At 40.6% G+C, this 16,480-nt stretch overlaps 1 protein-coding gene across 2 annotated transcripts in view; it reads left to right on the top strand.

Moving 5' to 3' along the window:
* LOC109048794 (catenin alpha-2) overlaps window positions 1-16,480 on the top strand; it is a 458,387-nt gene that overhangs the window by 364,737 nt on the left and 77,170 nt on the right. For both annotated transcript variants that reach the window (XM_042717148.1, XM_042717149.1), the window contains one exon: window positions 1,217-1,297. In XM_042717148.1, coding sequence (XP_042573082.1) covers window positions 1,217-1,297 — 81 coding nt within the window. The remainder of the gene's footprint in view (window positions 1-1,216; window positions 1,298-16,480) is intronic.

The raw sequence follows: 16,480 nt of genomic DNA, 5'->3' as shown, positions 1-16,480 counted from the left end.
ATATAAAGTGACCTTTATGTGGCCACAATTGGCAAGGTTTATCTGAAATGGATTTTTCTTGTACATAAAACATTGAAATGTCTATAGACCTAGTGATAAAATTGCTGTCCACCCAAAATAACACATACTATTTCTTTCCCAGACTTTAAAATTCTGACTTTAAAAGTGAAATATGCAGTTCTGCTTGTTTACTTGCTATTAAGTGCCTCAAACACAATTTTCTCATCGATTTGGTTCCACTAACCTGATAAATTCAGTCATTGGTTCTTTCTGAACTAGTGCTCATTGAATCGACCCTGTGACTTTCAGGCAGATTGATTAATGAATAAATAAAGGAATCGTTGTGCCTTTATTTCAGGAAGTTTCATAAAGCCAGACAATCAGATTAGTCAGTGAATATACTTTTGTTGTTGTTATTGTTCAGCACCTATGAATTGATGACTGAGTAAGTGTCCCCCTGAAAAAAAAAAAAAAAAAAACTTTTTCTTCTTAAGTTAAACTGGCAGATGATTGAATGAAAGGTCTGGAGATACAAAAACGGAACTGATTCATACTTAGAGATATACTGGAAAACTGCCTCTTTCATAGACCTTCACATGTGTATAACTCCAAGCTGGAGCTGGTTTTATGTGAGGCTTCGATCCATTATATAGAGTAATGGTAAAAGAAAGAAGATACAAGTTGTGCTGCATTCAGAGTTGTGTGCAATTTTCAAATTTATTCAGACTACAGTGTCCTTCAGCTTCATCAGATGGAATACCTGGCACCCCGCGATGTGGCTTTTATACTGCCAATAAGGTTTAATCCCTGACGTTTTAGGGCCTGCCTGTGGCCAGCCTTTTTTTTTTTTCTTTTTTTTTGATGTTGAGAAATATAGCATAGAAGATTCCTTCATGTCAGTTTGTCTGCAAAACCTGCTACTGTGCTCCATATTTTTTTTATCATAGATCGTGTCTACACACTATTGTTGCTTTATGCAGCACTTGCTTTATTCCATCCCTGCTGTGTCTACATTTATAGGCACTTAAAGGCCTCAGGTTTTAAGAGGCTCTTAAAAACCTTCACCAGACCCCACTTAATGCCGATAACAGCATTTTTAACTTAACCTTTCTCTCTTGATTTGTTCGTTACTCTTTCATCTTCTTCTGGTGTGAGATTGCAGAACAATATCATGTCTAACACCAAATTTCTCCACCTTTGTCCTCTTTTATTGCAGACCGGAAGAAAAGAAAAAGGAGACCCACTGAATTCAGCTATTGACAAGATGACCAAGAAGACCCGTGATCTTCGCAGACAGGTGAGTCAGTCCTTTGCCTGCTGTCTTCCTAGAAATAAGAACATAAAATGAACATGACCACTACACTGAAAGAAAGTGATATATTACCCCATGATATTCAAAATCTCTTTTTTTTTTTTGCTCATGAAACATTGTGTTTCGTAGAACACAAAAGGACATAAATAAGGGATGAGAGGATGGTGTTTGTAACTGTCAAGCACCAGAAAGCACATAAAAGTATCATAAAAGTTGTATATATGACTTGTGCACTATATTATGATAGCTTTGTGTGAGGAAGGGACTGACATTTAAGTCATTTTTCACTGAAGCTCTTCCACTCTGCCATTTAAGTCCCCTTTTTATAACACCACACTTTAAGAACCACAGGGTTATGGAATCGTCTTCTGAAGGTTGATGCCTCAGGTATTAATACTTGCACAAGGAAGCACAAATATGTTTCCTTTGAGCCTGCAAATGGATTTAAACCTTCAAATAAAACAGACAAACAAAATGCTAAAAAAGTAACTATAATGCACAGCACTGAACTATCTGTTGTATTTTATACTTGATGTTCAAGAGAATAAGTCTTTTGAGAACAGTTTAGACTTAAATAACACCTCCTCACATTTCTGAACATCTGACTGTCGTGCATAAGAGCATCAAACACCAGTATGTGTCTAACTCAAGAAGCTGAGGTCCACGCTCTTGACTTCAGCAATTAGCACAGCTTAAAAGCTCTTTTGATGCATTTTCTCTCCCCATCACCATGACAATGAAACAAAGTGTCAGATCGGTCAGCACTGATCTAAACTAAAAACTGTCAAGAAATAAAGCTGTGAGGCATTAGACATAAGGGCATTCCTATCAGACTGACATTCCCATCAGGAGAGTTTTAACCTATAAAAAATGAGCATATACTGTGCTATTATATAATACTGTTACATCAAGTGAAATGAAGTATTCTGACTGCTCTTCAGTTTAAAGAACATGGCTTGATAAATATTTCACTGGTTAAGGGAAACATAGGCGCTCCTGTCAGCCCAGTTAGGACAAGATTTCCGATAAATAGCTTCATAAATTTCTCTCTGTTCCTTGAACAATGTTGTTGTATGACTTTTGAAGACTTGGCATACTTTCATGATACATACTTGTATGGTGCTTTTTGTCATTGTGGAGTTTGATAGCACTCACCTACATTTGCTATTCATTATACAGAAAGGAGCAGGTAGAATACTGTTTACCATAAATAAATAAATAAATGTCTTTTATATTCCTCTGAAGAAATAAAGTCGGTAACACTTTATTTTAGGGTTTCTTAACTAGTTGCTTATTAGCATGCATATTACTAGAATATTAGCTGTTTATTAGAAGTAATTAAGCACATATTATAGCCTTATTCTACATGACCTTATTTTACATCCCTAATCCTACCCAATACCTAAACTTAACAACTACCTTACTAACTATTAATTAGCAGCAAATTAAGAATTTATTGAGGGAAAAGTCGTAATTAATAGTGAATTAGTGTTTCCTATTCTAAAGTGTTACCAGAAAGTCATATTCTAGGTTTGGAATAGCACGAGGTAGAGTAAATGGTGACAGAGTTTTCATTTTCATTTATTCCTTTCATAAACTCCCCATATAACACATTCAGGTAAGGAAAACAAATAAATGTCCCTACACTCTAAACATCAGAATGTCAGCTGTCAGAGAGCATACAATCACCAAAGTCACCCTCTCATTTGTACGATTTCTTCACATTCTCTAGAAGATTGTTGTGTTTGACCATTCAAAACTTGTTTTGTATTCTGTTTTTTTAAAATATATATATTTTTTTTTTTTTTTTTTTTTTTTAATTGCACAATTCTATTGTAGTGGATGTTTTACCAGTGTCTGATTCTTACAAGACCCTTACAAATTTGAAATCGACTTAGACTTTTCCCTGTCTGCTGTTACTCATTTCATGACTCAGGACAGTCACCAGTAAAAGGTTTAAGACAGTGTGCATTGTTGTGGTGCCATCTGCAAATCAGCGATGTTATTGGGACATGTTCACACCTGGCTCATTTGGAGAGTTTGTTTCAGAACCTAGTGCATTTTGACCCTTAGTTCAGTTTGTTTAGGCACGAATGGACACAACAATCTTGTTTGGATCCGCACCGAAACAATAGGTCTGAGATGTTCTGAGCGAGCTGGTCTCGGCCCAATTGGAAATACACTCTGGATCAGTTTAGTTTTGGTGAGAAAACAATTCGACCCAACAGACGAACAAACCAATCTGTTCTTAATTGCTCTTTTCTGAAACAGGTGCATTACAAGAATGATGCTATGAACACAATCCCAAAATATAAACAGGTGCACTCTTACCAATAAAAGGATGGTTGTACTTATATGAGACTTGCATAAACATTTTGGTACACTTTGAAATGTTGCCTTGTAAAAGCAAATCAAACCAAGAAGAGAATGCAAGAACGTAGCAATTTAAGTCCCTGTTTCAGAACAAAGCAAAAAAATCTACAGGTCTGAAAATGAAGTTAGTCACATGGTATTCTCAAATGATTGGCTGGTAGCACTTTAGAATAGGGAACACTTATTCACTATTAACTACGACGTTTCCTTCAATAAATTCCTCATTTGCTGCCTATTATTAGTTAGTAAGGTAGTTGTTACGTTTAGGTATTGGGTAGGATTAGGGATTTAGAATAAGGTAATGTAGAAAAATGCATAATATGTGCTTAATTATTACTAATAAATGGCTAATATTCTAATAATATACCTGCTAATAAGCAACTGGTTAAGAGACCCTAAAATAAAGTGTTACCGATTGGCTCAAAAAGTTCTGTGGGACCATGAGCAAGTGTAGCAGATTTTAAATATCAGACTTCTGGGTGGTCCTGGGACTGTAAAGATGAATATTAATGCTAACAGATAGCCCTCTCCAGGTATTATAGACCTCCTTGGCCTGCCCTCACTGAGCGAAGACCCTCTTCACCCCACATCACAGTAAATCCACAGAGAGAACAAGTAACACAGAATGGATGTTCGTTTTGAGTGGCCTGCTTTAATTACACACTTGGAGTTCAGGAGTGTGTTAGTGGGTGTATAAATCAGCCGGCGCAGAGGTTAAGAAGCAGTACATACACACACACACACACACACACACACAGCTGGAGCACATGAGCATTCATCGTTTACCCTCCGCCCTGTTTGTACAATCTTTTATAATTGGAAAACATCTTTTAAAATCTTCCCACTCCCACCCCCTTCACCAAGACTGTAAATTCCACGGCCGCATTTTCAGACTCAGCAATCGTATATCACCTCCCTCGTTTCTGCTCCTGCATGCCCCCCCCCCCCCCCCAACCCCACAGCCATCACATTCACGCTTCTTCTGTCACCCACTTCACTGGACCAATATTTGGAAAGCTGTAAACTTTCCCTGACACATGCGTTGTGGTTATGTGTCGGATGAGGAAACTGGCTGTTTACAGATTTGCCAGGCCAAGCATATTTAATCCTCTTAAGACATTTATTTCATTATCTGTCATGGTCTGAGGTGGGGCAAGATGTTTCCCTCATGGATACATGGAGATTTTACGGTATAGTAAAGTGGTAAAGGAAATGAAAAGTGTTTGATAGCCCTGATTTACCCCAGCTCACTCTACTCCGGAGTCATCTCCAGGTAATTCTGGCTGATCACTTCCTGTTTACACTGCTGGTAAGCTCCATATGCTCTTGCATCTGATAAACCCCCTCTCACCTTAACTAATGTCACTAGAATCTCTTCACAAAACAAATTACATTTTAATCACTTTAATGGGGTTTAAGATTCCGGAAAAAAAAATTGCCAAGGGATTGAGGAGGATTCTAAGCAAGTTGCGGACCAAGCTGTTGATGTCTTCGATGTGAAATCCATGCACATATGTTGGATGTTCTCTTTATGTATTTTCATTTCAGGCAGTGATCTATGAGCAGCACTCACCTGCTGTGATTGTGATGTTGTTTACCGACCTCACAGAACATCCGCCACAGGCTTTATATAGGCAAAACAGCCCAATTCAATCAAAATGAATTACAAAATGTTATTGGGTTGTTATTAGTTGATTGCAGGAAGATGATGCATTGGCCACTGAGGCACTAGCGCAGGGGTTTCCTGAGGTTAACTGATGCACAACTTGCCCATGTACAACGCAAAACAACCTGTAAGGCACGCTGGGGAACATGTGATATTTGTGTACATTTGCATGTATGAATCTGGGTAGATGCATGTGCTGGTTATGGCACGGTTTGTGTACAGTATGTGTGTGTGTGTGTGTGTGTGTGTGTGTACACAAGTAAATACATTTCCTTCTCATGGCTTAGCCACTGAAGATATGAGATTCAAGCCTCTGTGATCCGCTCAGGGCTTTTAAGGCCCCTCAGTCAAATGAATGGAGGCATCACCATCTCATCAAATCAGTCTCACCGAGGGAACATCCGAGTGTCTGTGGCAGCCGGCTTTGAGTTATTACTGTCTACCTGGCAAGAGAATTTACCACCCCGACCAGTGCAAATCAAGCAATAATGGCGAGCCCTGTTCAGGATCGCAGACATTACAGAGGAGCGATGGTTGATTTTTGTATTGCCCTCGCTGCTTAGTCTGTGTTGTACTACATTTGCACTGTATAGATTCAGCATGTGTTTATGGATGGTTCTTTTTTTTAGATAGATAGATAGATAGATAGATAGATAGATAGATAGATAGATAGATAGATAGATAGATAGATAGATAGATAGATAGATAGATAGATAGATAGATAGATAGGTAGGAGAGAGAGAGAGCTGAGAGAAATGAGTGGGAGAGTCATGGCCTAGTTATTGAGTTTGACTCCTAACCCTAAGGTTGTGGGTTCGAGTCTCGAGCAAGGCACCGAATCCCCAACTGCTCCCCGGGTGCCGCAGCATAAATGACTGCCCACTGCTCCGGGTGTGTGTTCACGGTGGGTGTGTGTGTTCACTGCTGTGTGTGTGCACTTTGGATGGGTTAAATGCAGAGCACGAATTCTGAGTATGGGTTACCATACTTGGCTGTATGTCATGTCACTTTCACTAAATAACTAATTAGCAAATAATGAATTTGTTTTGTATGAGGTGGGATTTGTGTATTAAATGCAAAGGAAATAATGTCACACCGAGAGAAAAAAAAAAAAAGCTTCAGTTTACTTAAAAGGTTCACAGTACACAGATATGGAAATTTCTTTCTTTGTTCTAATTTGAGTGTTTAGAGAAAGAGAAACCAAGTGAGAGAGTACTGTCCACCATGCTGCTTTGCTTAAATGCATAAGCAGGTCTTTATGCTACACATGCATAGAATATCTATCCAACTTCAGCCCTGCAATGAGAGCTCTTACTAATGCATTAGCATCGCTATCGGATCCATCAATAGTGCCGCAGAACAGATTAGACTAGTTCATATATACAGCAGAGATTAACCTCAAAAAAGTCTTCCATTTCCTTTAGCCTACTGAGCACTTGTATTTCCTTCCGCATTGCGCAGTGGACAACTGATGATTCCCACACTCTCTTAAGCTTGCCATTTTTATTTTTTATTAATAGGACGATGTAGTGGTTCTGGGCTTGTAATCAAAAAGTTACTAGTTTGAACACTGCAACAGGTGATCCATGAACTATCACCATTGTGCCTTTTAGCAGGACACTTAGGTAGCTCCAAGGGGACTGTCGCTGTAATGAGTGTACATCAAGCACTTTGGATAAAAGCATCTGTTTTCCTACTGTGGTAGTACCATGGTTCTGTGATGGTACCCATTTAGCAGACACTTTTATCCAAAGGAAGAAAACTTAATACAGGGACAGATAATTATTACAGGCCTTGCACAAGGGTACACGGATGAACTTATGGCTCATTCCCTGAGGAGCTTGAACCTCCAAATGTGCACTTTCTGCAGGGGAATGATTTTAGAGTGGGGAGGAATGCTGAAAATAAATGAGTTGGGATGTCACTATACTCCAGGATGCTCCTCAAGTGAACAACACTTATCTGAACATATGCTTAAACAGTCTTCATAAATGTTATAGTCACATAACTTAATAATTATTAATGATTAAAACTGTTGACTTAAGTAAGGATTCTCATAAGTTGTGTCTGATAGATAGTGATATACTGCTGCTCTGAGAAATAAATAGTTAAAAAACATACCTGTTTGAAATCATATCAAGTACTGAAATTATAGCAAGGTATATTCTGAATGAAGTCAACAGAGTTTGGATACATATTTAATAACAGCAATGAGTGCTGTAAGTGGTGAGGATTCTTTTCCATGCATTACTTCCAAATTTAATACAAATTAATAACCACTGTCACTTAATGATATATTTCATAATTTATTTAAAAATAAATAAATAAAATTTGATTAAACCACTGGGGCATGTTGGGCAGTTTTATTGCCAAGTCCATATGATGGTAATTTTTTTATTTTATTGTTTAATATAAATGGATGGATGGATGGATGGATGGATGGATAGATATAGATAGATAGATAGATAGGGTTCACAATCCAAAAGTTACACCATGTCTACAATTCATGAATTGTAGACATATTTTTATTCATTTCTAGTGGAGCAATTCAGCAGTCACAGGGCCAATCACGGAACTAAACCCAGCAATTGTCAGACCTCTCCCCCAGAGGAACGCCTCTCAGATGCCACTGAGTGCTTGAGCTCCCATAATGCTCTGCCACCGAACACTATGGACTGTATGAAAATAAAAAAAAACACGAATAACAGCATAAGCAGAATACAAAGAGGAAAAGAGCTGAAGAAGTACAGCTTTTCAGCTGTTTAGAAACCAGATGAATAATACTGTAGGTGTGGGAGTGTACCGCACTGAACTAATACTCTTAAATATCTGTTCTTGTGCAATTAGCAGTCCCCACACACACATCCCTTTACACCACTTTGAGCTATGTGTCCCATCTGATTTTGAAGCTTACTCCAGGATGCTCCTCAAGTGAACAACACTTATCTGAACATATGCTTAAGCTTACTCCAGGATGCTCCTCAAGTGAACAACAAATATAAAAAAATATGATTAACTGCAATGTCCCCCCCCCCCCCCCCCCCTCTCTCTCTCGCTTTCAGTTTTGGGATCCATTTTGTGAATTGCAAATAGAAACAATTTTGAGTTCCTGCAATGTGTGTGTGCTTTGATGAAATTGCTCATACGATAAAAAGATGACAAAATAATTTGTATTCTGAAAATACACAAACCTTTTCTATTTTTTATATTTACTCTGTGTGGATGTAATTATTGCTACTGGCATATGACTTGTTTTGTGACCTTGTGAAAGTGTTGGCATCTTACTGCCGTTCTTACAGCATCTTGTTACCACAGCCACTTTGACTTCTTTGGAAGTGTTTAGCTGACAGCTACTCTTAATCTACATCTAAGAAATACTCCTAGAGACAGACACAGAGAAAAGCTCATAAATCTTGCCTGCTCTCAAACTAAAATCGCTTTTTCAAAGTAGAGCTCAGTTTTAACACTTCTAAATCAGTTGTACATTTCCCACACTTATGAAATTCGCAAGCCGAAATTGTTTAAATTTTAAACAATCGCTCTGAGTGATGTCTACAGTCTGGAGAGTTCGGGTTCCCCTCAGCACTCTGAACTGTCAGGCTATTACTGTACAGTATATGGCAGCCATTTCTTAAAACTTAAAGGGGATTGCTCATGCACAGCATGTACTGTAGTATGCATGCTTTGACATTTTTACATGTCATCCTGTGCAATTCCCAGGCATCTACATAAGCATCTACATAAGCATAAGTATGCAATAAGCTCAGTTTCTGTGCTGTGTACAAATTGAGCATAACAGGATGCAGTGACTTGCAACTTTTCTACTGAGCCCTTACAAAAGTGGCATTGAAGGTCTTTGTCTTTTTGTTCTATTCAGAAGCAGTTCCAGTAAAAAATGTTTTGAATGGCTGTTTCAGATTCCCTTAACAATATTTCCCTTTCAGTTGGTCACTCTCGACGTCACGTCGGTGACCAACGAATTAGGATATCACTTCGATAGACCAATCGACTAAGAGTGTAAACTAAACGAGCCAGTGCACATTGGCATGAAATTATTGCATCCAGCTGCCGCTGATCACAGCGTGAGTATAAGAAGGCAGCAGATGCAATGCATACCAGCTTTTCGCTTCGGAGCCGAGCAACAGTATCGTTCTGCTCAACTGTGTCTGCTGTGAACTACGAGTTCGGCAAGCTCTGGGAAGCTTCCTGTATTGGCGAGACGGTGCTTCAGTGGCGTTCCAGTGTCGAGTGGATTGCACACTTCAGGCTGCACTACCCCCTGTCTTGTTGGAAGCGGCCATCTCCCCTGTGTGCCTCAACACTAAAAGAGCATTTTCTAAAGAGCGAATTTCCTCTAAAAGAGCTCCACAGGTGCGTCTTTATAAAGACGACGGATCGTCCTTATAAGGATGCCGTATCACCCGTGCGTTTGTGGGTGCGGTAGTTACCTGGCACCGGGTGATGGTCACGATCGCTGCCTCAAATGTCTGGGCATCAAGCACACTGAAGTGGCCTTTGTGGATGCGTCATGTTCCCACTGCAGGAAGATGACCATCTCGGAGCTGCAAACCAGGCTCTGCTACCTTAAGGGTGTGGAGTCCCGTTGCCCCTCCATCTGGGTCTCGTTTCTTACCCGCCATTGGCCTCACGGATGACGGTACCCAAATACTCCACAAAAGAGCAATTTCCCTGCAAACCCCAGGGAACCACAACCCTCTAGGGACCATTTTTCTTGCCCCCATTGAGCACCCACGGAACGCACTGGGCCCTCTTCAAAGAGTGTACCAGAAGTACCAGTGGGCCCCCCAACCGGATACTCCATCAAAAGAGCAGAGCTGTCAGATTATCTCAGTGGGTCCCTCCGGGAGGGCAAAGCCTGAGAGTTGCGGAAATGGCAGCTATGCTTTCCAGAGGGTAGTCCTCAGCAATCAAGTCCTCCTCCTTCACCAGTGCTTCCTTGGCATGTAGGCAGTGTTTTTTTCCCCGCCATGGTTCACGGAGACGCAAATACTCAACAAAAGAGCAAATCTCTGGGTCCCAGGAGGGCACGGAGAGTTCGGACGCACCCTCTTCCTCCTTCAACCCACCTACACCCCACAACAAAGGCCCTAATCACGCACCCTCTTCCAACCCGTGGAACCAGGTGAGCCCTACACCCCACACTCACACCACAATCCGGGCTGCACACAAGCTGACTGAGTTGGGTCCCTGTGTTCCACCTCGCTGCCCCACTGCGGGTACGGCTGTTGTTCCGCTGGTCCCGCTTGTACGGTTTCTAAGCACCTGGTCAGCGCTACCCAGCCCGTCTCGCTGGCTTCTGCGGACCATCTATGATATGCGATTCAGTTCACCCGGCATCCCCCCAAGTTCAGCGGTATCCGCTTCACTACAATTGGTAGATTGGTCTATGCTCCTGTTCTGCGGGCAGAGATCGCAGTCCTACTGGCGAAGGACGTGATAGAGCTGGTGCCTCCAGCCGATATGAGGGCAGGGTTTTACAGCCCTTACTTCATTGTACCCAAGAAAGGCGGTGGTTTACGGCCAATCTTGGATATGCGAGTTTTGAACCGGGCCCTTCATCGGCTACCGTTCAAGATGTTGACGCAGAAACGCATCTTTGGGTGTGTCCATCCCTGAGATTGATTTGCAGCGATCGACCTGAAGGACGCGTACTTTCATGTGTCGACCTTTTCTGCGGTTTGCATCTGAAGGACGGGCATATCAGTACAAGGTCCTACCCTTCAGGCTGTCCCTGTTTCCCCATGTCTTCACGAAAGTCACGGAGGCAGCTCTTGTTCCCCTCAGAGAGCAGGGTGTTAAAATCACAAACTATCTAGATGATTGGCTGATACTAGCACAGTCTCGGGATCAGTTGTGCAAGCACAGGGACTTGGTGCTCTGGCACCTCAGCCTGTTGGGCCTTTGGGTCAACTGGGAAAAGAGCAAACTCTCCCCAAAGCAGAGGATATCTTTTCTCGGTATGGAGTTGGATTCGGTTGAACAGACAGGACGCCTCACAGAGGATCATGTGCGGTCGGTGCTAGTCTGCTTGAATACGTTCAAGGGCAGGACACCGGTCCCACTGAAACTTTTCAGAGGCTCCTGGGGCATATGGCTGCCACAGGGGCACTTACACCGCTCGGCCTGTTACATATGTGACCGCTCCAGCACTGACTTTATGGCCAAGTCCCGAGGTGGACGTGGAAGTGCGGCACTCACCGGGTCCAAGTTACACCGGCCTGTTGCCAAACCCTCACTCTTGGGTGCCCCTAGAGCAGATCTCCAGGCATGCTGTGGTTTACACGGATGCCTCCACCACCGTCTGGGGGGCCACGTACAAAGGGCATGCAGTCTCAGGGGTTTGGATGGGCCAGCAGCTGCAGTGGCAGTTGTTAGCAGTGTGCCTTGACTTGAACCGTCTCAAAGGTCGCTTACGAGGCAAGCACGTGCTGGTCCGAATGGACAACACAGTGACCATTGTGACATTGACCGACAAGGTGGTCTGTGCTCCCATCGCATGTCGGAACTCGCCTGCCACCTCCTCCTTTGGAGTCGGAAGGTTCTGAGGTCACTTCGTGCTGTTCACATTCCCGGCCTGCTCAACCGTACAGCCGACAAGCTGTCTCGAGCAATGCTCCCGGGAGAAAGGCGACTCCATCCTCATACGGTCCAGCTGATTTGGAGTCATTTCGGAGCCACTCAGGTAGACCTGTTTGCTTCTCCAGAGACCTCTTACTGCCAGTTGTTTCCCCCAGTGAGCCTTCTCGCACACACACTGTGCAAAGTCCAGGAGGATGAGGAGCAAGTCTTGCTAGTGGTGCTGTATTGGTAGATTGGTCTATCGAGGTGATATCCCATTTCGTCGGTCACCGACGTGACGTCTCCGTTCCCTTCTTCAGGGAACGAGGGTTACCATACATAACCGAGATGTTACACTACCTTCCTAAAGTTTCAGGTTGGAAAGATTTGTAATATATCAGTGTATTATATATGCATCAACTTGATCAAAAATACCGTAAAATTGTGAAATATTATGACTATTTAATGTTCAACGGAACAGTGTTTATTTGAAACTGTAGTATTTGTAACTTTATGCATGTCTAACTGTCAGTTTAATGCTTCTTTGCTAAATAAAATATCTGATTTACATTTATGCACTTGGAAGACACTTTTATCCAAAGTGATTAACATTGCATTCAAGGTATTTATCAGTTTACGCATTTCCTGGAAATCAAACTCATGACCTTGGCGTTGAGCTACAGAAATGCTCTACTCCAAATTTTTTAATGGTGTTACTATGGGAGTAATCATAATCTGAATGAAAAGCCATCATGTAAGAATAATGTTACTAGTCCAAAAAATCCCAAAACCCAAAATTCAAGTGCTTTTGAAATTATAGTCATGCATAGTACATTGTATGATAACTCTTCTCAGGCCTTGGTGGATAGAGATGACGAATGGAAAATTGAACGTTGCACAGTCTATAATAATATGCACATAATACCAGGCAAATCTACATATTATTGTATGATGCGTAGATTGCAAATCCATTAAAAATAATCATTAATGTACAGAGTCAGATACATGCACATTATAATATATAATATATAATTTTATTTTTATGTGGGAAGGACAATGAACCATTTAACTGAACATTATAGCTTCAGCTGAAGTTAGCTTAATGTTGTGTTGTTGGTTACTGCATTTTGTTTTTTTCTTTCCTCACACAATAATTGTCAGACCCCCTGCAAAAACACCTCAGAACAACTTTTACACAAGGGAATATTAAACAATCTTTTGTGAAGAAATAGTTAAACCAATATTGAAAATACTTTTTTTTTTTTTTTTAAACTGCATAACTCAAACATAAAAACAAAAATAGAAATACTTTTTTTTAATTTTGATGTTTTATACAGGCGCCACTCCCCGTTTATACATACAAACACAGTACAGCAATCGGATTGAACTGATTCATACTGACACAAATGAAGTCAATATCACAAAGATAGTCACAGAAAGCGAGAGCCCCAGAGAGGCGCCACTCCCCGTTTTTCCTTATAAAAAAGCCCTGCATTGCAGCGCAATTGAGGCTGAAGTCAGTGGGCAATATATTAATGCAGGCAGTAGGACTCAGACTGGAAGTACAGCACTCCTACTCGCTGATAAAGACCTCAGTAGGCCCTCACAATCAGAAATCAGGGTACAGTGGTACCTTAGTCTGTCATAGTGGAGGATGATAACAGAAGCAGTTGATAAAACATTGTGCACACCGGCTCTTCTGCCGCTCTCATCAACAGTCTAGAAACACCTTCCCACAGCCTGTCTTCTCTGCATTCTTATTTTTATTTTAAGAAATTGTCAGTTGTGACACTGCCACAGTGTCCATAGCATCCGCTCATAGATGTGTGCTTTGACTCCAGCGTTAAGTGATTCTCTGTGAGAGATGGAACCTATCTGTTATGTGAGTTCTGTTATGTGGAATATGTTATGTAAGAAACTGCTTTTTATTTAGATTCAGCACTCCCTTTAGAGTTTAAGACCTTATGATACATTGTAACTTGTTTTGCATATACAATTTCAATGAGCTGTAGAAACTTAAAACCATCTTTTGATGTCAAACATCGATTATTGTTTTGGATAAAGTGTTGTGCTTTCATGGCTGAATCATGTCTGTGCTTGCTCTTCAGTCTGTTGAAGTTTAGTGGTGTTACTATATTTAATTTCAACTACATACAAATAAATAAATAATGAAATAGCCAAATTTAATGATTTATTTGAGTATTATACTGTCCCAAAATCATGCAATGACAAGAAACAATCACATTAGGTTCATCATATCTTTTATATAATTATTCATCAAAGGGGCTTCCTGAGACAGCACGCAGGAATGTACCTTTCAGGTTGGCTGGGAGCAAAAACATTCAAATCAATGCTACAGCTTTAACCTAAATGCCATCTCTCCAGAGCAAGAAAATAATTTATCTGGCTTCCTCTACTCTGCCCTAAGACCTCTGCAGTGATCATTGAAGGGGAGGGACCTTTTTTTATCAGACGCATTTACAGACATGACAGGAAGATCAAACAGCACATCTCCACTCACTCTGTTTCTTTCCCTCCACCCCCATCCTCTCCACATGTCATTGTTAATACTAAATCAGTGCTGTTACTTCATTCTGATTTGTATTGGCTGCCATTTCTGGTAACTAGGTACAGGAGCATGTTTATCCTGTGATTGCCCTTGACATTTCAGTAAGAAACGTTGAGCCCTTGACCCAAAGCTTCTGCCAGTATCTGCAGAGAAGACTGACAGACAAAGTTGAAGCTACCGATGATTGTATTTTGCCACATTCATTTGTTTTCCATGATTGTTAAAATCAAAATGTTACAGTTGTAAAACAGGAATAATACCAAGTTTTTCATAAATGAATTGTAATAATTGGTGGAGAGTGCGGAAATAAATCAACAGCGTAATGAACTGCTTTTGTTTTCTCAGATTAAGAAATCAAACATCTGTCAGCTTTGTTCTGAGCTCTAGACTTAGTAAATTACAGAATACCTCTGAATTTCATTGCCGATTTGACTTTCGTTCTCAGTGGCATTTGTTTTTTCATATTGTAGCAGGTGGTTAATCCTTAAAAATACACGATCATGGTTGTAAGCGAAATTAGCAAACACAAACTAATCTCATCTCTTAACCCCCCCCCCCCCACCCCCCTTATTTGCAACATTAAGTGATTTATCTTTTGGCTTGGCTAAGTGCATGATTTCTTCCTTATTTTGTCTTTGTTTCTGTCTGAATTTGACTTGATTGAGTTTGCTATGCTGATTTTTTAACGGCGCTTCTGTGCCATATGGATGAAGAGAACAAAGGATTAGGGAGAAATTGGGAAAAGAGGCAGAAAGACAGAAAGGGGAAAATGACAGGTAGGATCACAAGATTTCCATTTGTTCAGTCCCTCAGAGCAATTTAAAGCAAAACACTTCCTCTCCTCAGTGTTTCCAATTTTTGGCTTGCTGTTTTTGTAGTCTGCGAGGAGTTGGCGGAGCACTCCATTCGTCAAGCTTTTTTTTCCAATTTAGTCCTGAGATTACATGACTATAACTTCAGTTCCTTCTTTGAAAAAGACATTAGACATGAGGGACCTCACTGTGGGCTATACTTGTTGTCTTACCAATGCTAGCTATGCTATTGGAACATTTAACAAGCTTTTTCAAGTGAGGGAATACAATGTTAGATTTAACATGTTGCCACATTTGTAACATGCAATATATTAAATAAAGGTTTAAAGGTTTGCAACCTGAAAATGAGATTTTCCCAGTAAACAGAAATTAATCTCACTGGCATAATGATGATAAGATGCAAACGGAACTGACCCTAAAATGCCATGGTCGAAGTCGAAGGAAAATAATTATGGCTTAAATAATCTTAATAAAAAAGCAGAGACAGATCACTTGCTCTCAAGCTCTGTGAGAACCGAAAAATGAATTTTAAGAAGGGGTGGAGGAAATGAAATGCTGTCAGACTGAGTCCCAATTTATGTATATATTCAAATACTAGTAGAGTACTGTTCTTTTTTTATGTAGTTATTTTTTTAGACACAACGTGACTCGTGCACTGTAGTGCATCTCTAGTGTTTTAAAGCAGTATAAGCAGAAAAAAAATGATACATTTTGGTCACTATATTTCTATTTAATTTTCCCATTTTGCACCCAAACCATTAAGAAGTCAAGCACACATCCTTTACCAGAGGTTATTAGAGACAGAGCGCCAAGGTTCATTAAAACATTTCAATTAAATCATCGCCACACAGGGAGAAGGATCATTACCTACGGAGTGTGCTCTGTTTTCTGAATTTCATGCTCAGGTGGCTAAGAACTCCTCCACTGAGTGCTGCACATTGATTGAAAAGATGACGTCCTTATGCTTGGCTCTGGTTTCATGGCCTGTTCCATAGCCCAGTGTGGCCTTAAACTTCCTTACATGCCAAAAACAGGACTCATATTTTACACTTTTGTTGCAGCTATTGACTAAGTCAAGGTTTCTTGCAACAAAAGCATAATTTTCTTTTACCAAATTTTTTTTTTTTACACGTTAAACTAGTTTTACAAAAAGCTACGGATAACAGAGG

Source organism: Cyprinus carpio, chromosome B1 (assembly GCF_018340385.1).
Source record: "Cyprinus carpio isolate SPL01 chromosome B1, ASM1834038v1, whole genome shotgun sequence".
NCBI classification, from domain to species: domain Eukaryota; kingdom Metazoa; phylum Chordata; class Actinopteri; order Cypriniformes; family Cyprinidae; genus Cyprinus; species Cyprinus carpio.
This window is presented reverse-complemented; position numbering and strand designations above follow the sequence as displayed.